Raw genomic sequence first — 27,589 nt, 5'->3', positions numbered from 1 at the left:
TTAGGAGTGATGCAAACAGTTTGGTTGTTTCCATCTGACGCAGAACTTCAAATTAAATGGAAAGCGACTACCAAAATAACTCTATACCTAAAAATGGCTCAGTTTTAAAACATTTCTCAATCTCGCAGGAGACATTTCAGGCAAATGTCTTAGTTTCAATGGACAGATTTTTTGGGTGTCTCTAAAGCTTCTCAGAACATAATTAATATCACTGCAAGCTGCTTCAACTTGGAAAGAGGAAATTCCACAATTTAGAAGAGAGCAGGAAACTCTTCTTAGACTGTATGTATAAGGTCACTCAAAATTTCAAGTGAGACCTGAAGAAGTCAATTAGTGAAAAAGATCCTGGCAACAACATCTTGGGCTGCTTTACAAAAACAGTGCCAGCAGCTCTGGGTTCCCCAGCAGAATAGACATGAGCATACCTTTAGGGAGTCCAGTGAAGGGTTTCAAGGAGTAACCCTTGTAGAGCATTTGAACTCACTAAGAGGCTGAGAGAGATAGGAATGTCCAACCTCAAGGAGTATTGGTACAAAAAAGGCAAATGTGAAATCTGACAATACTGGATGTAACTCGTTCTATTGGTAGTCACTCTTTCAGGTTCATTAAAAGGTCTTCAAGCTGGATAAAATCACTTTGTAGATGCATGGAGCCTTAAAAACTATCCACACTATCTTTCCATAGATGGCAGCACAAAATAAATATGTATGTCAGCATTACCACTGACACTCTGAAAACAGTTAATTCTGTAAGTACCAGGAAATATCAAAACTGAGATTGTTCATGCACATTTAGTTCAGCTCCCATGCACTGAACTCCAATCTTATACAAAAAACGTGAAGAAAATCAAAGCTAGGGAAGTGTCTGGAGAACAAGCCTTGTGAGTGCCAAAGGCAACAGGTGTTATTTAGCCTACAGAAAAGAGGGGATCTGGAAGGGAGGGTTGGGGAAACTATAACTCTCTGTAACAGTCCTGTCTGCCACGATGTTTCAGTTTTTCTAACTTGAATGTCTTTTGTCACAACCCTTTAGCTTCTGATTATCAGCAGTTTGGAAATCTATGTCCTTTGTATAAGTCCTTTAGCAATCATTTCCATACCTGCATACTGTAATCATGTCTTTCTTAGTCCCCTGGAGACTAAAGAATTCATGTATTTTCCCCCAGAAGACTTTCCCCACAGAAAATGTGGGGAAATGTGATACCTCATACCGACCAAGTACAAGCAACGTGTAGAAGAATGAAATTATCATGACATTTTCAAATACGTAACTGTTAACCAAATACCCCAGAATGATTACTCCTTTTACAACAGCATAATGTTACTGACTCATGTTCAGACTATGAATCACCTAAAATCAAAAATTACTTTATGTGTAATTACTGCTATTTAGCACTTATAGAGGGAACTATCTAGCCTAAGCATGCTCCTTCACATTTATTCTTTCCTACTGTATTATTTCTTTCATGTTGTTTTCTAATTTCTAAAAGCCATTTGAAATTCTGAAGTTACTCTTCACAGAACTTGGTCTGCTACTTCCCGTAAAGTAATAAATGTACTCATTCTGTCATTATCATCCAAGTCATTAGAAAAGTGAAGTCAGTCACTTTCCCCACCCCCAACACATTTCTGCCTTTTGGAGCACACAGAATGAAGATGCTCACTTGGTACACAGCTGTTTAGTTTCTCAATTGACCTTCCTCTGCCAAGCTTCAAGAATAACTCAAGAATAACTTCAAGAATAACGTTTCTACCATACTCAGTTCATCCTCCTCCATATTTTACTGCCTTTCAACCATTTTCTTCAGTTTTTCACATAAGTTTCCAGCCCCAGTTGGCCTTAGTTCACCCTGAGAGCACCAGCTATCAATCCATTTCCTTCCTTCCTAAGCTATCCTCATTTGTCCTTTCACATCAAGAGCTTAAACAGAGATACAGCCAACTTAACAACCTGTTCTAAACCTCCTCCTGATTGCTCCCATCATCTAGTACCATTCATTCTGCAGAAGGAACAGGGGACTATGAACACCCCCAGTGGTTTTCCAGAGACCTAGCTGCCTGCTGTCCACTTCCACTGGTCACTCTCACCCCCAGCCTGTGGAGGAACAACTCCTGACAGTTCCATGCTGCTGCAGCACAAGTCCAAACAACTATAAGGGCACAGTAGGTGTTGTACTGGTAGAATCACTGTAGATTTTTACATACTGAAGCTGAACTGGATGCCTCCCTTACCCAAAAGGAGATCTTGCTAAATCTGCTATTCAAAGCACAGAGGCTCCATACCACACAATCACACACTTGGGAAGGTACCCTTGGAGGTCAACTTGCCTACTGAAGGCGAGACTTATTACAAGAGGATGCTTAGGCACTTCTCCATCCAAGTTCAGAATGTTTTCAAGGATGGCAATTCCAGAACCTATTTGGGCACCTATGATTAACTGTACTCATAGGAAATTCACTGACCACTCTTTCCCATAAAGTAAACCACTGCAGTTTATCTGCTATTCTGCACTGCAATGAAAAGTGAAGTTTAGAACGAGCACAGAAAACAAAATACTAAATTATCCACACCACAGTCCTCTTACAGAAAGCTAGATGCTTTAATCCTGCCATATCCATCAAGCTTTCTTAAACTCCCGTTATAAGTACTCTCTGAAGATAACAGTTGTCAAGATTTTTTTAAAACAAAAATGTTATTTTAAATGTTTCCTAAGGTCATTGCTAATCCAGCAAAATCTGAGCTTCTCAGAGTAATGCCAACTTTGAAAAATTCAGTTTCCCTACAATACCAACCAGGTACTGACATTTTCTCTCTGACACCAAAATGATGCAGGTATGGGTTGGTATTATTAAGGAACTGACTTCCCACCTTAGCATGACTCCATTTCTCCCAGGTTCCCTTCCCTGGACCAACTACCCACACAGGCAGCAGCTCAAACTTCTTGTTATTTTGGTTTGGTCCTCTCATGGTTGCTCCTTAAGGATCCCTCGTAATTTTTCTTACTACTCAAATAATTCAGTAGAAAGAAAAACAAGGAAAACAGAATAATCATAACAAAGTATTAAAAGAGAAACAAACAAACAACTCCACAATGATGTTGGGAAGATAACAATGTTAAAGCAGTCTTTCAGGAATGTACATTCTACCTGTCTTATATATGTGAAGTTGGTGGCATGATTCACATGAACGTAATGCAAGGTCCATAACCTACTTAGTCAAAGCAAAAATGGGAATCATATGGTATTGTAAGCCAAAAATGGTGATATCTATTTCTAAGATGCTGAAAACTAGAAATTACATCTTAAGATATAAAGCACAAGTGAGGATGCTAGCTGCAGATTTGAAATCTCACATGGCATGATGGTTATGTATCTGCTGCACCTTGTTGGAAATAAAGTTTTGTTATCACAGTGGACTTAATACCAAGTGACATAACCTGGAGCTCTCACACTGCTATTATCAGAACATGTTTAAAATTTCTAAAAAAAAAAAATTAAAAAAAATTGAGGACAACTTCTTATGCTGAGAAACGTTAAATCCAACCCAAGAGAAAGCTGCGCTAGACTTCATCCGGACATAACAAGTACCCCACTGTGTCATAAAGAACAAATGCAGAACAAAGACAGTTCCTGCCCCCAGGACTTAGAATCAAAGGTCTATATTCCCAAACACATTTTTGCAAAACGACTTAAGCAGTCCCACCCCCTACCCATGCTACCACCTCAGCTGTGCTGACAGAAGTGTTTGTAGCAATGCACCATGAACCAACTCGGAATCAGATCTGAGTAAAACCAGTGCAGGGAGCTGTTCAGACTGAAAACTTCCTTTATTTCTTTTTATCCTTTTTTTTTTTTTCTTCTTTCAATTATCAACTTCCAGATTCACTCCATTAGCTGGTAAAACTGAGGTGGGACGACAGAAAATGGCAGGAAAATCACTGCTCTATGAGAACTTTTTAAGCTAGTTTGAACATGGGCAAGTAGGAAACACAGACAGCCAAAGTAAGACAAAGAAAAAAAAACAACAAACAAACAAAAAAGGTTCTATCACTGGTAATCAGTAATTTCTTCTTCTAAATTTCAAATTTTCTTGCTCCTAAATGTAAGCATTTAAATTAAAATAAGATGATACATTATTTTTTGACTGACTACAACATATCAAATATGAGTGCAATATGAACAGCTTTGTTGATTTTGACATCTCTATTTGCTCTAAAAATCCTTCTCATTGGCTGGATGTGGACAGTTGCATTAATATGGTCTCATAAGTTGGGAGATGAGCTCCAAATGTACTGGACAGAGGCAACATCAGAATATTCCAAAGTTTGATCCAAGTGAGTCCCACAGTTGCTCACAGAGGAACAGAAAGTACACTGTATGCAAGTTTGTGAGGACTTGAACCAATAATAGGCTGAAGGTGACAGGGTCCTCGATGGTGTCACTGCCAGTAACGAGATGTAACACCGACAAAGCCCAAGGCTCAAACTTCCAGAGTCAAACCACAGAAAAAGACATCATTTCTCTTGCAACACAGTAACTCCTGGCCCCACAACAGCTTTAAGATGGTGGAGGTGGAGCTTACTGTCCATCTTGGCCAGACCATTCTACCACACTCACTGTATAGTCTGGATTTGGTGCCTTCTGACATCCATTGGGAGCAGTGAAAGGCAACATTTTCCTAGCAACAGCACTGTCATAGCAGCTGTGAAACAGTGGATCACCTCTGCTGATGCAGATTTTCATGAGCACAGCATGCAGGGTCTTGTTTATTGCTGGCGAAAACGCAAAGCAAGTGGTAGTGAATATGTTGGAAAACAGTGTTTTATAGCTGAAAACTTTGTATCTGTCATAGTTTCCATAGCAATAAAGAGGTGGCATTACTTTCAGAGCAGCCTACGTACAATGCAGTTCTCCAGTATCCCTTTCACTGCCAAATCTTCCTGTTAATATACATCTCTTTAAAAAAATGTCTCCAGTTTTGTTTTTAACTGTGGTGATAGTTTCTACTTAAATCTGATCCTCTCAATCAATACTCACAAGTGTGTTCTGTAGGATGAATTACAAGCTTATTGTTGGAAACAACAACAAAAAAGCCAGATGCTATCAAATTTGCTTGCCTATAATCAGGACAAGGAAGAAAAAAGCAAAGAATGAATATGGCTTAGCACCATTTTCAGTTAAACAAGACTGAGATTTGCATGGTATATATGCTAGTGGTGCAATACATAAATATGATATTCACTCAAATGTGAATTTCAAGTTTTTGTGAACCAAGGCTTGCAGAATTTTAAAAGAAACTACAACCACACTATCTGTTGAATTTGATCTTTGACACAACATCCAAACCAGCCTGGAGTGTACTTGGTACACTGACAACAGAGTCAATCAGAATCATCCTGTTCATCTACTCAGACAAGTAGTCACTACATAAAAAAACAGGAGTGTTTTCCTTCCAGCACAGAGGTTATATGGCAGCTGCAAAGTTCAACAGAACTGCTAGCTGCCAGCATGTATCAGAAATAAAACTAGAATGAGGTCTACTCTGCCTTCTTCCTGAGACAAATATATATATATATAAATAAAAATACAGACAACCTCCAAGCAAGACGAGAAACAGGATAACCCATTTCTCCTATGTCTCAGCAGCAGCTTTTGTCATGAACAAAGATGCCAAGAAGAAAGCTCAGTATGTCAGCAGAATAGTACAGTGCAGCTGAAATGTCCAGAGAATTCAAAACCAAGTATCTAAGAACATTTAATTGTTAACAGAAATTGGTGAATTTATGAAGCTTATATACAGACAAATCCAGACAAGCCTTCTTAGGGAATAATTCCCAATTTCCAAAGCTACTTAATAAATTTCCAATCTTTTATCTACATGTAGTAGTTAAGAATAATCAAGATTTATTTCAAAACAGGTAAAAACATTTTGCATTTTGCCCTTTTCAAAAAAAAAAAAAATCTACAACTTTTTAGCTCAAACTTGAAATCAGCAGTGATCAGGAAAATTTCCTTATGAACAACTGATGATAAACAACAAAAAACATGCAAAAACTTAAACAGTACTAAATAAACAAGCATCAAGAAACAAACACTTCAACGCTTAGTGTTGCTGGTGCTTCAGATACAGGCCTGCCTTCAGTCAATGCAAGAGTTGCTCATCTGCAGTTCAAGATACTAGACACATAGGCATCTTCAACTGGAACCAGCACTTCTCCTTTTACAGATAAAGAAGCATCTTTTTCCTGTGCCAGTCAGAAAAAAAGCTACCCTATTTGCTAACAGAAAGTCTCCTAAATTTACTCCAGTAGTAAACATACATTAATTTGTGTAATAACACAGTTTTTGAGAGAACACTTATTTAAGTATTTTAAATGACAAATTACAAAATTAAAATGTCTATACAGCAGGGTTAACACAGACTGTTCTCTTTCTATATATGCTGGGCAGCCAGAAGCTGAATTACTTAGATACCAAAGTGACTACAAAGCAGATGCACCTAAAATTAGCTTGATCAGCTCCATGTAGTGCACCTTTTCTATGTTGGATACCAGCACAAGAGAATATTCATTGCAGTACTGGGGAGGTTTCAATGAGCAGGACCTTAATATGGCTGAAACCCTCCTCCAGGAGAGTGCAACAGGAGTAAAAGCAGTGGCATAACAACAGCACCAGCCCACAAAGCAGGACACCATTCTAACTAGCAGCATCATCAATAATTAACTCATATTAGTAGAGAGCTTAAGAAACTGCTGAGGGGGCTTGTTCCCACAGTCAGCCCATGTAGAAGGCAACTGAGGCTGTAGGTTCACCATCTGCTGAAGCCTCAGAGCAAATGGCCCTTTACTTCTTCCTTCTCCCAGCCCCTCCTACATCCTTCGAGATGAAGGCACCCAACAGTGCTTGTGAGCAAGCTGACACAACTGGAAAGCAGCATTTTATTTGTGAAGTTCTGTGTTTGCTGGATTTGCTTCCTGACCTAAAGTCCTCACTCCAGTAAGAAATAAGATAAAATAAAATTAAAATTTATATAAATACATATGATGCACATTCTAACCATGATGCTATGAAACTGTAAAAAACATCCATGCAGAAACCATTTCAGCAGATTGAATTCTACTTCAAGAATCTCACTGAGTACAAATCTGTGAAACTGATCTAAAGACTACATAGATATATATATAATCACAGTTAGAAAGAGAAACACGTCTTGAAAGATGGAATAAAAATCATAGGACAGCATTAAGTTTCGTAAGAAAATGTCTTCATGCCCACTGTTAAATAATTTGTTTCAGTAAGTAAGTGGAATTTTGTTTTTAAAAGATACACATTCATCTTTTGCATGCGTACTTTTTACTTCAAAGAATTCCACGAATCTATTGTGAACGTACAAAACTCCACAGTCACCACAGCATACTGCTCCCCAAAGGAACTGCAGGTCAAATTCAAAGTACCAGCAATAGATTCGCATTCAGAACTTTTTCTATAGAGACCAGAATGGACAAAACCTCCAAAACCTCAGAGCTGTGTCTTCAAGGGTGAAAAAAAAAACACACCATAGGTTGTGAACTTAAAGGATGAAAGACCAAAACATAACTCCCCACTGAGTAATTACAAGGAGAAACTTTCCCAAACATTAGCTAACTACGAAACAGAAGACAGCTCAGTAAAGAGTCAACTAACAGATTAACATATAGTCATAATTGGCCACAGCCACTGAAAAGGCAATCTGAGGAAAAAAGGCAAAATCCAGACTCTGGTGAGAAAGCTGCAATAATTAAAGGTATTTCAGTAAGGCAGCCAGCACTCACAGCATGCACTATGCTTCTGAAATGATGATGCCCATCTGCCTCCAACTGCTTGGTACCGCTGGCCTGCTGGAAGTTTTCATCTCGTTCCTAAGCCTACCAGCACCTGCTAACCTATTTCAGACAAAAAGTGTTAGGTCAGCTTAAGCACTATAAATATCACAACCATGTTAACCCACCGGGTTTGGGCAGTGGCACATCAGGGAACAAGAGGGAGCACAAGGGGACATGCTGCTGCCACCGCTTAACTGCAGCAGCATTGCCTCAGGCTGCCCAACAGACCACCTGTCTTGTAAAGCTAATATTTTCACTGTCTGTATGCTACAGCATAGTAACCTTTTCTTACATGATTACAAAATAGGTAATTGTAATATTCTCCTGGCTTTCTCTAACCGACACAATCAGACCGCTTTGTGGTGGGTAACACAAGTTGCATCCTCTTTTGCTTACACACTTATGAAGAACTGCAAGAAAACATTAGTGAGTACAAGGTATCCACCTGTTATTGTGAGGGTAAATGCTGATACAGCCCTCCTCTCTGGCACCATTTTCCTGTTTCCAAACTACTGTACAGTTCAGACCAGTGACACTGAGCTGTCTTCCAGCTGCTTCTGATTTTCTAACATACCTCTCACCTACCATGTGCCTTGTGCCCAAGGCCTGCTAGGTGCTTACTCAAACTTACCTCCTTATCCAAAAACACTGCATGGAAATGCAGTGAAGTGCATGCTGTGCTTTTTGAGGACATGTCAATTTGGCTTACATGGGACCCAGCAGCTGGGCCCATGCAGCGCAGTGGCTAAGAGCTAATTATCTGAAAGGGAAGGAGGAAAGCCAACATTTCTTCAACAGGCAGTGTATGCATTTGTTGAGATGCACAACATCACATCTTCCATAACAACAAACTGAGTAACCTAACTGCCCAACCAACACTTAGCAAGGGGGTCATTCAAAATAAAAGCTACTTCCCTAAGTTCTGTAGTCATAAGGGTTGGAAAAGATCATCTAGTTCATCCCCAGCCAACTTCACCATGCCCACTGACCGCGTCCCTCACTGCCACAACCACATGGCTCTTGAACACCTCCAGGGATGGTGACACCACCACCTCCCTGGGTAGCCTGTGCCACTGCAGCACTACTTCTTCAGCAAAGATCTTCCAAATATCCAACTCAAATCTCTCCTGGAGCAACTCGGTGCCATTCTGTCTCATCCTATCACTGCAACCCAGTAGAAGAGGTCAACCCCCACCTCATCACAACCTCCTGTCAGGTCACTGGAAAGAGCCATGAGGTCTCCTATGAGCCTCCTCTTCCCCACAGTGAACAATCTCAGCTCTGTCAGCTGCTCCCAGTAAAACCTGTGCTGCAGATCTCTCACGGCTTCTCTGCCTTTTTCTGAACATGCCCCAGGGTGTCAATGTGTCAAGGGGCCCAAAACTGATCACAGTTCTAGAGGTGCAGCCTTGCCAGTGCCAAGAACAGGAGAGAAGTTTAAGTCTGTACAACTCAGAAACGACATGGCTTGATGAAGGTTCCCAAGGTGCCCAGCTAACTCTCTGTAATCTCCATCCAGAAAGAAGTTCTCAGCCCTGAGTGGAAGTGACCACTTGGTCCTGGCTTTGCAGTAGGTCAGAAGACCTGAGCTCAACCGAGGACTTTTGTGACTGCAAATAAAACTTGCATAAGGTACAAGAGAGAAACCTGCTGTAAAGAGGGAGCGCACAGAGTACCAGCAGCTTGCAGTAGTGGCTACAATCGTGCATTCTGGACACAAACACGCCCCGTGCACAGGGGCCCGTTGCAGCCCGCTCCCGTGTACCGGCCAAGCAGCCGCAGTCCCGCTGAGAAGCGTGTCCGAGCTGCTCGGCCCGGGCGCTGAGTGCACCCACAGCCGCACGCCGTGCCGCGGAAATACAGGCGGCCCGACCGCCGCGCCCGCTCCCGCCCTCCATGGCGCGGCGTGCCGGCACACCAGGCCCGGCGGCCCACGCGTGAGGTGACCGGGCGACACGAGCCCGCTCCTCCCGGCGGCGTGACGGCCCCGCGAGGCCGGCGGTGGGGCCGATGCCGCTCGCGCCCCCTCCCGCCCCCGGGGCCGGGCCGCAGCACGTACCTGGCGCCCGTCGCTGGCGGGGCGGGGCGGGGCAGGCGCGGCGCAGACAGCGGGAGGTGCGCGAAGCAGCGCCGCGCACAGCGCCCGCCCCTCACCGCCCCTCACCGCCATAGCGCAGCGCTGACGGAACCTGCGCTCCGACACGTCACACCGCGGGGGGAAAGTCGGAAGTGGAGGGTGAGCGGCGGCTTTATATGCTGGAGATGTAGGGCCGCAGCATATCCTGAGTTGGAAGGGGCCGCAGGGATCGTGGATAAGCATTGGGTATTTCCAGCATCTAGCCAGAGAGCGTGCATCTAACCCTCTCCGTCATGCTACCACAGGCCTGTTGTGGAACGTGACATCATTCAGGCTGAGAGCTGAGGCCGTTCAGCCTGGAGAAGGCTCAAGGGAAATATGAGAGCAGCTGTTCAGTGCTAAAATGGGGGATGTAAGAAGGAAAGGGATGGGTTCTTTGCCAGGGTCTGTTGGGTTAAGACAAGGGTGGCGATGGCTTTGGGACAGTTTGGCCTGGTTCTGTGACTAAATGGGGCAGGGGGATCTGTGGATCCATGTCCCAGGAGAAGGGGAGAAAGAGGAAAGGTAGGGAGATGGGTCTGGGAGCAAAACAGTGGCAGTGAGCTGAGGGAGAAAATGGATTTACTAAATATTATATCAAAATTCAAGGTAACACAATATTATACAATATAGTTGGAATTGAATCTAGTAAATCAAATAAATGGAGATTGTACTCAAAACCAAAACCACAGTTGTGCTCAAGGCAAGGTGGCTAGGGAGCATACACCTCAGAGAAGGGGCAGTCTTGTGACTTGTGGGTAGTTTTATCTTTCTCTCTAAACAGCAAACAGAAACAGAACAGTCAGTACTTCTTTTCTTCTGAGAAGTGCATACCCGGAACTATCAACAATCTAGAAAACTGAAGTATGAACTCAGAGTGTAGTATGTGTTGTTAAGATGTGGAGTACTGATAAAAAAAATCATAGAACCATGACTAAGGGGAAGTAGTTTCAAACTAAAAGAGACATGATTTATACTGTATATAAGGAAGGAGGTTATTACAGTCAAGGTGGTGAAGGAATGGTACAGGTTACCCAGAGAGCTGCTGGATGCCCCATTACTGGACATATGCAAGGCTAGGCTGGATGGGGCTCTGAGCACCTGATGGAGCTGTAGGTGTTCATTGCAGGGACTAGATGACCTTTAATGGTCTCTTCCAACTGAAATGATTCTGTGATACTATGATTCTGTAATGTAGTATGAAATATTCCTTCTGTTGTCTAATGGTGTTTCCAGTCTTGGAGATGGTCTTGCCAACAAAATCCAGGATTGAAACTTGCCAACTCGAATGACAGGTTAGAAAGTTGTCATTACTTTATTGCAGCACTAGGTGCATGAGGGATCACTCCTAGCATGCATGCACGTGAGCTGAAGCACGTTGACTATATTCATTGTACAAATATTTGTACAATTTCCATGAAATACCCATCAATTCTGAGAACTGCTAAACATATTAAAATCTAATACTACACATCCACTGTGTTAATTAGGGGTTCTTGCAAGGGGTCATTGGTGGTCATGGGGTTGCATTGGGAGATACTATCCATCCAAAAAGTTGTGTGCAAAGTTGCTCAGGTCCCATGTTTGTCAAGAAATCATTTATGTAAAGTCAGTTGCTGACTAAGTTTCTAATTATCTCATCTACCTTGTTATGATGCCTATATTATCAGCTCTAGCAGAGTACAGTATATCTGCCCACAGCTTATGGAATGTTGAGACTTTGCCTTTAGGGTCCAAATGTCCTGCTTATCTGGCAAAAATAACCTTAAACAGAATGTCAGTTTGCTGAAGACCCTGAATTAATTGCTGCAGGCTCTGAATTTATTGCCAGGCATCACAGGGGTGCCTTCGAAACTCAGCTATTTTGTGTTTCTATGTGATTCTGTGAAAAGCTTTCTTGATTTGGTCGAATTATTGCCCTCTACTGAAATTTATGCAGGTTCTGGGTGGATACTAAATTTCACCCTCTAATGATCATGTCCAATGGTAGCTACAGATTGGTAACTTTGTTGTAAAAGATGGTTATGTTACTTAAACAGAACTTTATCTGAATCGGTGTTGGCTATTGCCAATAACTGTACTGTGTTTCAGATATTCAGCAACTCCGAGAATAATCTTCTCCATACTTTTTAATCAGCAGTGAAGGGAGACCAGTCTCTTTGTTTATACTCTTCTTGCAAATCAATACATTTACCAACTTTCAGTCAACAGGGTCCTCTCTGTATTCCCAAGACCATCTAAAAAATAACTGGGAAAGGTTTTGTGAGCTCTTTCAGCAGCCTGAAATTAATCCCATCAGGCCCTTGGTGCAAATCCCTATGAAGAATATTGCTGAAGGTAGGGGTGATGGTAATTCAGAATAACCAGAACTGTAATGGCTTACCAGGAGACAGCAAAAGCCCAGGCTGAAAGACACTTTTCAAGTGGGAAATAAATGAGTAGTAGCACTCCTTAGGGACTGTGAAGAGTTTTTGGACATTATAAGTGCTATATACTCATTAATAAGATAAAGACAAGAATTTGATACGCACCCATGAAATTTGAAGATGACACTAAGCTGGAAGATATTAATGAATAATGATCTTGACTAGAATGAGAGAAATGAGATGAAATGGAACAATGTAAAGTACAAAATCGGTAACCAAGAGAATGGTAAACCTTTGCTATAAACTCATCAGTTAGACTAAATGAGGAAGAAAGAGTTCTCTCTTAGAAGCACTGAGATAATTTGAAGACTTCTTCAGATCTGATTTCTATGTTTTGCCTCAGGGTCTAAGCCTAGAGTGAGATAGTCACAGATCTGAAGCAGAGAGGCATTTCTCTGTTTTCTGGTGTGAACTATATACCGGTCATATGTTCACCTGGATTTGATCCCTAAAGGGGTCCTCTCTGTGCCGTACCTATACTTTCCACTTCTAAAATATAAATAATAAAACAATGGAAGGAGACTGTAATACTTACTCATGAAACAATTAGGAAATCAAATCTGAAAGTGAGAGAGGGAGTTTCAAAGAGATAAACTGTCAGCGACTAGTCATATGAAATAACAGTGACACTGCACTGAAAGCAGCGCAGAAGAAAAAAAGAAAACCTGAGCTCAGGAACAAGAGCTGAAGAAATGACCCTAAGCTAATAATGACCTGGAAGCAAGGGGCCTGGATGTATTGGGACGGTGAAGTGAACAGGCTGGCCAAGTGATAAAGGAGACACCGGCCTGGGTGAGTGGCTCTGTGAGTATCTGTCTTCAGATGAAATGAAAATTGCTATTTTCACGGAGGGCTGCACTCTGCATAACAGAACATGAAATTTTCTGTGCTGTCAGTACGGAAAATACGTTTAAAAAAAAAAAAAAGGCAAAAACGTGACTCAAAAGAATTGTATTGAACATGGGAGAAGTTATTTTAAGGCTTCATCATCATATCTAAAGAGGACACTCAGGGGAACCAAATATTGGTAAAGTGTATATTGACAAGTGATCATGGTCCTGAAGACAGTTCTTATACCAAGTAACATAAATACTGCTTTAACAAGTCTTATTTCAAGTGGCTGAAAAAAAATAAATGTCAAGTCTCATCTACTCAAGAAGTTGAACAGAAAAGCTGAATGAAGATACTATGAATGAACACACTTTGAACCCCAAAATGTGTTTCTGCTGTTCAATATCGCAGCTCGGTAGAAGTTGGGAAGAACCTCTTAAGGTGATAAACATAATAAACAGACAAAAAGGAAATTCCACAATATATACCAAGGAAACTAGGAATTATTTGAAACTGACATGAGGCAAATCAAAGCATAAAAGAGAGAAACCTGTGAAATACAGCAGTTCTCTTTCTCATTCTGTGCTGTTCATTCTTTATGGTATGTTCTCTGTTGTCATAGATTTTTATGTGTTTCCATTAATTTTATTTATAGTCTTTTGTATTTTAAAAGCTGTTTTCAGAACTCCAACTGGTACAAAGACACAGAAACATAAAGCAAGATAGGACAAGAAATTTGGAATGACAGAAGTGCCTTGTCTTTTTTTTTTCTAATTTTTTTTTATACCACCCGCTCACAATTAAGACGTTATCGCCTCCAGATGACACACAGAAGGTGGGCAGGATTTTAGAAGCAGCTGATAGATGATTGTGGCAAGTAGGATGTCTGATTTTAATAGCTAACCTTCAATGCAACTTTCTTAAGCAGTTGTAAAATCCTCCTGTGGCTCAGTGCTGGTAGAACACCATGGACATACCTACATTTCGTCTTTCAGCATCTCATAATGGTGGGGTTTAAAAAAAACATCTTCCCCCCTCCCAACCTTTTTCGTGTGAATGAATTGTAGGTTAAGAGCACTATAAAACCTCACAAGCTGATAAGCACCAGGAACACCCAAGACTGATCTCTTATTTTAAATGGGCCTGATTTTACATCTTCAATAAAGATGAAGTGGGTCTGTTTATACCACTTGAGCTTTGACCTGAATCCTGGAACTGAAGAATGTGATCTAGTTTAGGAGTTCTTGCTAGAACAGAGGATATAAAGGGTATTAAGGAAGTGGAGAATCATGCTGTATCTCTGCTCTGTCCTAGTGACCACCTACTGATACCACACACTGTGAAAATCACAGCAAACTGTTTGAAGACAAACTGTCTTTGCAGAGGAGGCCTCACTACCAGCAGCTTCAGCCCAGCTCCTGTTGACTACGGATCTGGAAAACACACCATTTTTTAATATGGAAAATGTTGAACTTTTTGGTAACAACTGCTATTTCTGAGGTTAAGAAAAAATAAATCTAGTGGTTGCATTTTAAGAGTTTTTTAAAGTTTTTTGTTTTGTTTTGTTTTTCTGGGGAAAAGTTATTCTACGTGATAATTCCTCCTGAAAGTAAGCCTGAGAGAAAAGAAGAAAAAAAATAACTCTTTGTAATACACTTTTTATTTTCTGTTCATTCATTCTTGAGGTCTGAAGTTGATGGAATGGGCTTGTTGTGTACCATATACAGTATGCAGAGGCAGAGAATTCATTTCATGGAAAATAAAAATATGTTAATTTTCCTCAGAAATACGATGCATTATCTTTTGAGAAACACTTTTCACAAGAATTAAACTAGAAACCTGACGCAGAAAGTACTGGAAGCGCGTGAGCCATCTACGCACAACCACAGTGAAAAAACACAAAAACTATAGCTACTTAGCGAGGACATCTTCGCTTAAGAAGAAAATTCCGAAGAAGAACACAGTCTCTGCCTTTCCAGCACCCAAACAAACTCCATCCTTCCATTATAAGATATAATTCTTATTCTTGCTGTTGTTTACAACCTGAAACTGATTTCTATGTGCTCCACAAAATATATGAGCATCAGAGTGTGTTGTGGTTCATAAGCCTGTTGATAGACAAGATAATGATACACAAATACTCTCAAATTTGTCTTCAGCAGTTTTTGCGAAAACTCAAACATACATAAATATAAAGGCGGTTACTATCCACTACTGATCCTCAATTATATGTATCTGAGACGTTGTTACACGCTCTGTTAGTCTTTCTTGCACTCCCCCCTTGACTGGCAATTTCTAAAGACAAAATATGCCCACGCAGACGCTCACGCGCTCACGATCCAGATAAGACGACGTAGTGACTCTAACACAGAATATATAATCGCCTTCAACAGGTCTCTTGAGATTAGTTAAATATGTTTGTTTCAAAACCTTGCACAGAAATATATCGAGAGCTTGATATAGGCAGTGGTATGAAACAAAGAACTCAGCCTAAGTACTTGACAATCCTCTATAAGAACCGCTTCGCTGATTAACTTTACATCTGATAAGAACTAAACGATAGGGCTGTAACCGATGAAAGTTCGACGAAAGTCCACTCCTCTCCCAACTTCGGGCCTGAGCCTCAGGTGCAAATATTAAATGTCCTACTGTTGAAAGTGTTGTGAATGATTACATACTAAACAATATGCCCCACGAGGTAGCACTCGCAAATATTTTGCAAGGTACCGCCTTCGACATAATAAAGCTCGACTATATTTTTTCTGCTCCGACACTAAGTCGGAATCCTGTTAATAACACACAAGATGGATCTCTCTAACAACTACCAAGCCGCTAGCCACAAGCGTCAGAGCACCATCGCCAGAATCTGACGCCACAGGGATAATTCATCAATATGAACTGGTTTCTCCTCCTCTTAACAAACAACAAAACTTCGCCCCTCAAACCCTCGTCATCAAACATTGCCTGACGAGCGTCACCGTAGCAAAAGAAAATACATGTTGCTTTTTTCTGTTACTCGCTTCGCCACACACGCGTAGCCTGTTTTGATACATACATATAAAGAAGGACAGGCATAACGATGCCGCTACATACACATGCATGTTTAGATCTCTCGCTTCTTCTGCTCGCTCTTCAGAAGTAATGACTAATTTTCTAATCACAGGGAGTAGCGAGGGATGAACACTTAAGTCGTATGCGCACGCGCGTGCGCTCTTCTTCGCGCATACAACAGTCGGCGGGCGGCGCTTCTGCTCTCTCAGGCCTACACATCACTCTCTCTCTCGTCTCAGATGCGCATTACACATTCCCTCTCCCCTTTTTTCCCAGTGCGCTCCTCCACATGCCCTTCTTCATCTATAGCCCCCTGTACATATATCTGGCCCCTCGCGCCTCGATGTCCGCCTTCTCCCAGCTCTGTATCCTATCACGCTCACTACCCCCTCCGCGAAAAAAAGCAGACATCAAAGAACCAACCACAAACAAAAGGAGGAGGACACGTGCGCGGGCGGCTATGGCCGGGGCCCGGACCCAACAGGCACCCAAAACAGGGCCAACGACGAAAGCCCCACGGGGAGCCGGGGCGGGACGACGCGCGACGGACCAGAGAGGCCAGACGGAAACCCCCGACAGCGAAAAAACAAAAGAGACAGGGGAGGAAACGCGGAGGCGAGCCCGGAGACGGGAGGGGACGGGAGACGGGTGTAGGAACGAGCACCGACAGAGGGAGAGACGGCGCACGGGCGCGAGAGCAAGGCGGAACAGCGCCCGGACAAGCAGGGACATGAGGCCGAGCACACGGGGAGAAAAAAGGCCACGAGACGGGCACGGGACCGGGGGCGGGGCGGGAGAGCGGGCAGGGGGGGGCAGCGGGGGGGGCGCGCAGAAGAAGACCCGAGCACACAGCAAGGCACAAGACGCAAAGCAGCGGGAGGCAGACAGGGCACGAGCCAAAGGACCACCCGGAGGGCGGAACCCACGGAAAAAACGCGGCCCACAAGGAAAACAAAAGCCGGGACCACGAAGGACAGAGAGGGAGAGGGCAAACATGGGGGCCCCAAACCTAAAAAAAGACCGACGGAGAACGCGCCCCAAAAACCCCCAGGGGAAACAAAACCCCGACCAAGCAAGGGGGAAACAACGAACAAAAAAAAAACCGCACAAAACCCAACAACCCAAAAAAACAAAACAACCACCAAAAACAGGCCCGGAAAAAACCGGAAACGGGCAGGCAAAAACCCAATGGAGCACGAAAAAACCCCCCGCCCCCCACGGCGGATCACCCAAGCCAAAAAAAAACCCCGGCCAGGAAAAAAAAAAAAAAACCCACAGAAGAAAAAAACGAAAAAGAACGGGGCAAGCAACGGCCCCCATACACCAGGCCAAAAGACCCCCCAGGTGGTGGTCACCAGGCAACAACAACAGACCAAGGCACCCCACACGCACACACAAGGGGACGCACGGGGAAGCGAAGCAAATTGAGGCCCCCAAGAGGGCACACCACGGAACCCCCCAGGCCCGGAAGCCACCGGGAGGCCCCAAGGGGGTTGAAAGCCCCCCCCCCCCAAAGAACTAGGTCAGGGGCGGGCACCCCAAAAACACACACCACAACACAGAAACCAGGGGAGGAGCGCACAGGGGACGGAGGGGAATGAGCAAGAGTGGCAAAAGCGGAAACAAGGCAAAAAAAAGAGGACACAGGACGGGGGAGGGGACCGAAAACCCCCCCAAAACCCGACAAACCCGCCAACCCCGCCCCACCCGACACCCACAGACCGCCACCGACGCAGAAGCAAGACCACCACACCCCGAACCAGACGGAGGCACCAACGTACAAACAACACCACACAAAAACCCCCGAAAAAAACCCAGCCCACACCACACAACACCAATAAAAAAAGGCACAACAAAAACCACCCCACGCTTAGCCCGACAACCCAGGGCGGCGGCCCACACCCAGCGGGGCCACAACCCAAATCCCAACAACCCACCCCAGCAAAACCAACCACACCCCCCCACAAACCGAAACAAGCACCAGACAACCACCAGCACCCACACACAAAGACCAGACCGAGAACAATGCACCGCACGACAAAACACAACCGCACCCGAACCCAGGCCGGATGCACCGCCCGGGGTGCCCAGGACACCACCCGAAACAAAAGGAAAGGAAAAGAAGGGCCAAACCCACAGGAGAACCCCGAAGGAAACAAACAAGCACCCACAAAAAGAAAACAAAGACAGAGTAGAAAGAAAAGTAAAAAAAGAGCCGTATTGAAAAAAACAACAACAAAATAGCAAAAAGGGCAATAGAATTAAACAATATAATTCATAATATACAATCAGTCTCCTCCTCTTCCTCTCCTTCTCTTTAAACAAAACACACCAGCTCTTATAATAACAATTAAATAGATCTCACCTTCATGCTTCTGGGACTGGAGGTCAGCTCAAATGTCAAGGAATGTAGGTTTACAATGAAAAAGCTTTAAACAGAATGTCTGACTGCTGACTGCTATCTTCTGTGTACACACCTATGTTTTCTGAGGCAGTCTGTTACTGTACGTTTTTTATAAAGTATGCTAAGTGTGGTGTGGTCATACCTTCAGGAGCCTCTCAAAGCTTTTCGGTATAGCTCCTTCATAAAGCAGACTATGACTAAAATACTCCTATCCAGTGCAAAACTGGTGGTGGTGGGCATGGGAAGCGAAGGAAAAGGAAAGGGAGAGAGGAGAAGGAAAAGGAAGGAATCATGCAACAGATTGTTTTCATACACAGATCCAAGAACTGTACCAAAACTACACAGTACTTTTCAATAAACATTAAAAATTAAACATCCTCTCTACTCTACCTTGAAAGTGTCTGTGAATCTGAATAGTGAGTGCTGGTAGAAGTACAGCGTTTCTCAATAAAGTTGACCAGGATCCTGGATAGATGTTGGAAATAACAGTCAATTTATTTCTGCTTAATTGTTTGGAAAGAAAGAGGAGCCCAGATGATTCGTGAACTGCATTTTTTGTATCCTTACTTGATCGTAATAGTTACGACCCTTGGTTTTAAATGTCCATGAAAAAAGTGGTTGGGCATGTATGAAAATTTGGGGAACTCTGACTGGAGCAGGGGAGCTAAAATCTGGAAAACTGTTGTTATGAAAATAGGACTATTGAATGTTCACATGTGACCCTAAAGAACACCTTGTTGAACAACATGTTGAGACATAAATTCCTGAAGTTAATATGTACCTGTGCCCAGGATTGGATCTGCCAAGATTTATTTAATTCCCCAAAGCCACATCTTGGCGTACTGTAGAAATCAATCTCTTTTCTAGCCCGGACATCACCTGCTGATTCAACATCTTACCTCCCAAATCTTCCATTCTCAAGAGGGAAAGAATAATCATTACTCGAACCAATTTAAATTCATGTTTATTAAATAGCATAAAGATACCAATGAAGTGTGCAGAACACAAGCAAAAATTCTCATAAAGGTGCCATTTCTGGAATATACAGACAAGCAAAATTCCAAATTAAAGTGACTGCTGCATTTGTTGTATGATAACGTTGTAGTTGGCTGGATTGAGTTTTCTGTTTTATTTAAATTGTTGGCTCTCTAAGTCTCTATTATCAGTCATAAACTTTATGTAAATAGGTGTTAAGACAGTTGGGAAACAGATGCATTATGTATTTTCAAATGTAAATAAAGTTCAGAGAATTTAAAGGACACAAAACCATAGATTAGTTCTAGTTCAAACAAACAAACATACAATCCCAACAAACAATGTGCAGACAGCTTCCATTATCCTAGGCAATTGAGGTGGTTTAGAGCAGTGGAAAAGCATAGATTCTACAAAATGCATGTGAACCATTAGGAATAGAAGGAACACTAGAAGCAGACCTATATCTGAAATAATTACCTGAATAGAACCTATGCTCCTTTAAGTCTCTATAAAACTAATGATGTATAAAGAGGAAAGGAATGAAGAGGTTATTTTTCTAAAATTATAGATTAGATTTTTTTTAAAAACAACTAAGTTATGTGCTGTTGCTGCAAGTCTCCACTGTAAATCAAGTTTGAAACATGAATGTTTTATGACAGAGCAAGCACTGCTCTTTGAGCTAGTCACTGGAAAAGAATATGATGTATATGATATACCTGCTGAATATGATCACTACATTCTTGTTTTCCAATAGGAAATGTTATACAAGATCTCCTCAGTATTATAAATTATTTGCTGTGATAGGCTGATGGGCTTGAGGGTAGGAAGGCTTTGCAGAGGATCTGAATAGGCTGGATTGACAGACCGAGTTTGGTCATATGCTGTTGTACACAGCTGTGTGCCAGGTGGGGGGGGGGGGGGGGGGGGGCAGGTCCTGCATTTGGTTTCATTGAAACCCAACGCAATGCTATAGACTTGGGGAGGAGTGCCTGGAACCTTGTCTGGCAGAAAAAGGACCTGGAGGTAGGTGCTGGTTGACAGCCAGCTGAACATGAGCCAGCGATGTGCCCAAGTGGCCAAGAAAGCACCCTGGGCTGCATCTGCACTGATGAGCCTGCAACAGGAATGCTCATGTTCCATGTTCAGCTGGAAGTGTTTGAGAGATGTGTGGATGTGTCATAAAGGGTTCTAGTGTTGGGACTCTGAATGTGAGGCTGATGGTTGGACTTGGTGATCTTGAATGTCTTTTCTGATCTAGATGATTCTATGATGCTCAGAAATGGTTGCAGCCTATTAGCAGCTCAGGCTGTCATGGATCTAAAGGGTGCAAGTTTGTAGTTACCAAATTTGCACTAGCTCGTGCTAATTGTCTTCCTGTCAGTCAGAGATAGTTATCTAAATAAAACCTTAATTCGGATACTAACTTATATTATTAATACTTGGGCAATTTACAGCTCTCCCTGGGAGTGTTGCTACTGAAATGTTTTGCAGGAAAAATCAGAAAAGGGCAGGTAGCTGTTTGCATGCTTCCATGCTTTTTAGCATGGTTTCTGTCAGCATTGTAGAACTGTATCACTTGCTGTTGTCATAGCTAACTGCCTTTTCCCTAGTGCTTTTATTAGAGAGAAAGCTAGTGATGAGGAATCTGGTTCTTATGAAGCATTCTGCTGGTGGGTATTGCAAGACCCTTGATGATACCCAGATTGCTCATAACCTTGTATGTTTTCCCTATAACCACTGCCTTATACCATCAGTCAATTTAGTCTGTTTCTCAAGTTTTAAAGTTCAGTGACGGAGGAAAAAATGGAAGGCCTGCTTCTCAGGCCTTAACGCTTGTCTGCTATAGAGCTGTTGCTTCCACTTATGCCACTGATGGCTTAGTCCAGGGAAACAGCTCCCAGCAGGCAGGACCTACTGAAAATCCATATGCTTGCTTAAAATTCTTCCTGTCACAACCAAGTTACTCTCTCATTTCAAGCATAATAAGGCAATAGGTCTAAGTTCTCAGACTGCTCTATGCTATGTTGTGCTTGATTACTGTCTCTCACTAAATGTGATTGCACATATTTTTAAGGTGTTCCATGAAATAGACTTACATCAGATTATAATTGATATCTTCATGTAGGCAAGCTTTGTTAGTATTTTGCTAAAAACTCCTGTCTGAGAAGAAAATGGAATATATCTGTATGAGAAGACTAATTGAAGAAAGCCAGGCCTCATGCCTACCTTGCTCTGCTGGAGGGATGTAGAGATGAATTAAAGCATATCTGTAGAACACATACCTTTGTTGCCTGTGGTCTTTTAAAAACCCTGCTGCCAGAATAAAGCATCATCTATGGGAAACTGTCATGAAGCAGTCGGTTAGAAAGCAGGTCTATGTCTTAATGGTTTTGATTTTCCAAAATTCTCTCTTTCTTATCAGTCTTCCTAGAGTTTGTTTAATATCAGTGCTATCTCAGTTCTGACCTGTTACTAATTTTGTTGACCACCTTTGAGAAGTAGCAAGATGTGAAGGGTTTGGAGCATCCTGAACTAGATACTGACAAGCATAGTAGAGACAGTCTTTGCCATGAAGTCTCAAGCCACTGTTAAGAAGACTGCTTAGCATATGAGAATGTTAAATGAGAGTTAGGAGTCAGCACTAATTATAATGCTTAATTACCTGTGTGTGCTATCAGATCCAAATCATTTATGCTGGTATAATAATTTCCTTTTAAGCTAGCTCAGCTGAGCCAGTATCGCCAACTTTTGCCCATCCAGAAATTTCTGTTGTACAGAACTTACTTTTTTCCTTGTTTTTGGCCCTCTTTTCAGGAGCATTTCACACTGTCAGACTGCACTGGTTATGCAGCACAGGGCCAACACTGCAGCCTGCAAGTCTGGCCATTGCTGCCATAATTTGTTAAGACTGAATATAAATGTGAGGACATTCTTGGGTCAGCAAGCACCAAAGAGAGAGCCTGTACAAGAAGTACAAAACCAAAAATATTTAGCACTATGAACATACCACTCTCCAGAACAAAAGTAGCCTTACACCAATTTTTTGAATAACTTTTTCTTTTCTTTTCTTTTCTTTTCTTTTCTTTTCTTTTCTTTTCTTTTCTTTTCTTTCTTTTCTTTTCTTTTCTTTTCTTTTTCTTTTCTTTTTCTTTCTTTCTTTCTTTTTTCTTTTCTTTTCTTTTCTTTCTTTTTTTCTTTCTTTTCTTTTCTTTTTCTTTTTTCTTTTCTTTCTTTCTTTTCTTTTCTTTTTTTCTCTTTTTCTTTTCTTTTCTTCCCTCCCCTGTTCCCTTCCCTATGCTCCCTTCCCTGATCCCTTCCCTGTTCCCTTTCCCCTCCCTTCCCTTCCCTTGCCCTTCCCCTTCCCTTCCCTTCCTTCCCTTCCCTTCCCTTTCCCTTCCCTTCCTTCCCTTCCTCTCCCTCCCTTCCCCTTCCCTTCCCTTTCCCTTCCTTTCCCTTCCCTTCCCTTCCTTCCGTCCCTTCCCTTTCCTTCCCCGCCCCTCCCCTCCTGTCCTCTCTTTTTTATTTTCTTTTTCTTTTAAGAATATAGAGCCTTTTTATTATTATTTTAAAAAGCTAAGGAATGCAGCAATCTGTTGCACAAGTACTCCTACTTTTACACAGCTTACAATGTAAAAATAATCTGCACTTCCAAATGTCTTTCATTTTTCTTCAATTAAGGGTTTAAGTTTAAAGTAAGCAGTTTTGATAAATTAATGGTACGTTTGGCTTAGTTGTTCAATTCTTATTACTGCTGTAATTTCTTCGAAGTAGTATAAATGTTCCAAAAGTATCACCAGCATAAATGATGTGGCCAAGATGATATTTATTTCTTTCATATCCTGAAAGTCAGTTAATAGGATCAGTTCACTGCAAACAAACCAGACCTTGCTATTTGTCACAGAGGAACAAGTTCAAATGCACACTGTGTTGCATTCAGAGACTCCAAAAGTCATAGATACATGTATTTATAAATATGGATAAGGAAAATATCCAAATAAAATATTGTGCAATTATTCAGCTTTTATTCAAGCCAGTTATTCTAGCTTGCTAGTTCTTTGCTGGTAAAGAGTATAAATACACTACTGCTAAGGAAGAAAGTATTGTAATAGTACTACCCACTGGGCTGCTGCTGAATTAGCTTGGCTGGGAGAAAAGGGAGGAAGGAGCATAATGATTTTTTTTATTATTATTATTTTAAACACAACTGTTTATATATTATTCTAGAACCAGGTGTGTCGTGAATTTAAAGCATCATAATTATCCTGGAATAACTCCCCATATGGACATTCCTATTTCAGCATGGGATTCTTTATTAGCAGATAGTTTATTTTACTTACAAAGTTGATCCTATTCAGAATAAGTGTTTCCCAGAAGCAGAGTTTTTTCACAGAACATATTTCGCTAAGTTCCACCACATAGACAGAAATTGATTCACATGACTATATAAAAAATTAATTATGTTCAATAGATTTCATACAAAAAGAAAAAATAGTCTAACTCCAACTACCATGTACTTACACAGTACTAGTATGGCTTGGAGCATGTATACCTGGTGCCAGAATACTGTACTTGCCTCAACAGGCAATTCCTGTAGCCAAGCTTTAAGCCTTTAAAGCACAGCTAAACTTCAAAGGTGAAATACAAAGCAAAGAAAAATTGTTTTTACACTTCATCACTTCTATATGTTCTGAAATGACTGTATCATTACTAGATAAAAAGTCTATTTTATTCTTTGATTATTCCATGATTCCACAGATTTCATGATTATCAGAAATATATATTGAATTCTTTATTACTTATTCAGTTTGCTGTTAAGATATTTAATTTCTCTGTGCCTGAGAATATTTTTTTAAATAAAAAAACAACCTGAAAACTTTGAATGCTGCCAGTAGGCTTCACTGTGATCTACCTTTGACGCCACAACCAACTGGGCACTCAGGACATTGTGAAGACAACCAATCTAGTGCATTTTTGCTTGGGAATAACAACCAGGTATATCTGCGCAGGGCATCTCATCAAAGACTGAAGTGTGGCCTGTGCCCATCCTTTCTCACACTTCACATGGTTTACTGCCAGCAATAAACAGAACACAAGCACCAGGAGTGAGAAAAGGACCTTGAACTCTGCCCCATCCCTGTGTCAGGGCAGGCTGAATTGACTCCAGATGGTAGATACCAACATATCATCAGCATTTGCTTAGAACATATCCAAAGTTGCATTATTTTTAGATGCCACTGTGAGTTTTATAACTTTAAAACAGTTTTTTGTTTGTCATTCAGGTTTGTGTCCCCGCAGTATGAAGATACACCCTTCCTGTTTTGTGAAATTGACATTTTCATGTATTGTTGCTTGCCTTATGCATGTGTTAACAACTGTGACTTAGGTGGGGTGACTAGACAATAACAGGGGAAGATACTTTAGTTTAAAACTCCTACTCAATATATATTCCTGAGATTTCTTCTCCTGTCAGTTAAAACTAAGCCATTAAGTTAATCGTATTGAATTCAGAAAAAGGTGCTACCCGAAACCTGTCAAGGTAATTATTCTTCTTTATCCTCTGAGGTAGGAGTGCTCTGTGTCAGATAAATATTTTTTAAGTGTTCCACCATAACTTTCTCCTCATCTTCAAGATCTGCTCCTTCTTTCATTTCCCACCTGTAAGAAATAAAAAACGAAATATAAATGTTTTAAACCAGCTTTTAGAACAGGAAACCCATACTAAGCTTGTTACCATCAATTAATTCCCCTGAAGTGCATCAGTTGACACTGCTGAATCATAGAAAACAATTAATTGCTGTTATGGCTCTCTGCTTTATTCTCTCGGTTACTATATGTGTATACCATCTGTCTGTGAGGTCTCCCCACCCAGGAACTTGTGCAGGCATTCCAGATGAATGCTACCGCCAAGGCAGGTGGACATTTTCCTCTTTTCCTTTTGCCATTGCAAAGAGGACCCTCTCTGAACCCGGGCAAAAATAGTGCAACCTGTAATTTGAAATTATGACTTCTCAGAGTCATTCTGAAAGACCACTTTAACGGTCAAATAGACTTATTTTAATTAATGTGATTTGTTGTGTATTTTTAGGTAGAGAAGTTGTTTGCTTAGAAGAAAGACAACTGAAAACATTAAATGGAATAAATTCAGTACAGTTATTGCTGGAGGAATAATGCACAGAAATCTAGCAGTCTTTGCTAATGGAAGCTTAACAATAAATCAGCAGATTCCTTTTAAAGCTAGTGACTTCATACTTGTCAGCACATTTCATTGAAGCTTAAATGATAGTTTTGGTAAAAATCTTCAGTGTCATCTAGTTTGGACATTCTTTAGTGTTCACTTTATCACAAGTCATTACTAATACATTACATTATCATTTTATCAAAAAGTAGTCTATTTTAAAAGCATTTAAGCAGGTCCAATGAGGATAAGAATGTCTTCTATGCATTTGCTTAGCAGTATCCATGAATGAAAGATCTGTGAAATGAGCTTGACAAACACCTGGCCTCTCATGGAATTCTGAAATTGTTCTGCTCATGCACTTTTTAAAGTCTGGGGAGAATGATGGCACTACTGGAGAGTAGGCAGTAGGACCACAACGTATCTTTGCAGTTGTAAGTGGGATAGAGAATCAGGTGTCTGTGTTCAAATGGAGAAACAGTCAATATTTACTCTTTGAAAATTTGTCCTAAATGGAACCAGCTTTTATTGGAATAACTGAAATGTGTGACAGTTCTTTTGGCAGTAGCAATTGGTAACAGACCAGTAACCAGTTCAAGGAATGTTAACGTGAATCAAATTACCGTCATGCATTACTTCCTAAACACAAGCCTTATCAATCAAACAGCCAACTGCTCTTCTCTTTCAAATTATTAGTTATATAGCTCTTAGAGAAAACCTCCAAATTCAGAGCTGGCACATATATGTATATATTTGTCAGTCTGCATCTTGGATGACATTAAATCGACATTCCAAAAAGCGTACTGAAACTGTGTGAACCACTCCATTGTATTGCCATCTGCATTTTTCATACAGCTCATATAACCACAATGACTCTGACCATGCAGATAGAAAGTAAACCAAACTCCCAGTACATTCTTCATATTCAAAAGTAAGCAAGTATTTAGAATCAAATACCATCTCTTTTGTAAACTTTAGAGTAGAACTGGAAATTTTCATGTCAATGCTCATAGTGTACTCACAGAATTAAACATTTGAAAATTTCTTACAAAGATGCCAAAACACCAAATAATGCAGGTGAAATGTTGTATGCATCTGAAGATAACTACCTGAAACTTTCCTCTATATGCTGTTCCTCTCTATACTACATACAGGTAATCAAGGGGAAAAAAAAACAAAACAGTAGGTTATCTTTTAGACAGGTGCAGCAAAACAGTTCAGCACCAATAAATACTGCGAATCACTGAAGTTTTCAGCTGATCTCCTAGACCTCGGATCATGAGGTCAAAGAGGATAACTAGCATTGGGACAGCTTCTGCTTCGCCTCATAAATGAAGCAAAAGAGGAAGAAGCCTTGGCTCGTGCACCTTTAAGCTAACAAAGTGCAAAGGGAGAAAAATCCAGTGCCCTAGGAATGTTCAAGAGCTGCAGTTCCGGCTTCCTTTGCAAGGTATAAGCAAGTTTTCCTTGCATCAATGCATCAGTTGATATGAAAGGTATAAAAGACTATGTTGCATTATATGTTTGTTTCTCCACTGAACTGAGTTATAAAAATATTTTTCAATCCAACTTTTAAACACCATGCCGCATATTTTATCAAGACTATTTAATACACTGATACATTAGTGGCGTTGATAGTCTGCTATGATATTGCAAAAATTTTGTAAGTTGTACTTATAATCCCATGAAGGAGCTTTTAAAAACCACAGTAATGACTATATCATACATTAAGCTGTTTGTTACAGGCCAA

The 27,589-nt window shown here is 41.3% G+C and overlaps 2 protein-coding genes and 1 long non-coding RNA gene across 13 annotated transcripts in view; 1 reads left to right on the top strand and 2 right to left on the bottom strand.

The window, feature by feature from the left end:
• The window catches only part of FAM172A (family with sequence similarity 172 member A), a 244,424-nt gene extending 234,410 nt beyond the window's left edge, over positions 1-10,014 (bottom strand). For 4 of the 8 annotated variants that reach the window (XM_015849696.1, XM_015849699.1, XM_015849697.1 and 1 more), the window contains exon 1: positions 9,921-10,008. The gene's annotated coding sequence lies outside the window, so the exon portion shown is untranslated. Of the gene's footprint in view, positions 1-9,920 lie in introns of all 8 variants that reach the window. The other 4 variants (XM_015849692.1, XM_015849695.2, XM_015849701.2 and 1 more) reach the window with 4 other exon arrangements.
• On the top strand, positions 10,005-14,693 carry LOC107306475. 3 transcript variants are annotated; one of them, XR_001552128.2, is made up of 4 exons: positions 10,005-10,097; positions 11,214-13,207; positions 14,163-14,241; positions 14,549-14,693. It is a non-coding gene; the product is annotated as an uncharacterized LOC107306475 (long non-coding RNA). The 3 variants fall into 3 exon arrangements; XR_001552127.2 differs by lacking the exon at positions 10,005-10,097 and having other exon boundaries at positions 10,128-13,195; XR_001552126.2 differs by lacking the exon at positions 10,005-10,097 and having other exon boundaries at positions 10,128-13,207.
• Positions 14,694-23,470: 8,777 nt separating this feature from the next.
• The window catches only part of KIAA0825 (KIAA0825 ortholog), a 218,328-nt gene continuing 214,209 nt past the window's right edge, over positions 23,471-27,589 (bottom strand). For both annotated transcript variants that reach the window (XM_015849690.2, XM_015849691.2), the window contains one exon: positions 23,471-25,319. In XM_015849690.2, coding sequence (XP_015705176.1) covers positions 25,205-25,319 — 115 coding nt within the window. In that variant the 3' untranslated portion in view covers positions 23,471-25,204. The remainder of the gene's footprint in view (positions 25,320-27,589) is intronic.

This window comes from Coturnix japonica, chromosome Z (assembly GCF_001577835.2).
Source record: "Coturnix japonica isolate 7356 chromosome Z, Coturnix japonica 2.1, whole genome shotgun sequence".
NCBI lineage: Eukaryota > Metazoa > Chordata > Aves > Galliformes > Phasianidae > Coturnix > Coturnix japonica.
Note: the sequence above shows the minus strand (reverse complement) of the source record. Positions and strands in the feature narration are given on the sequence as shown.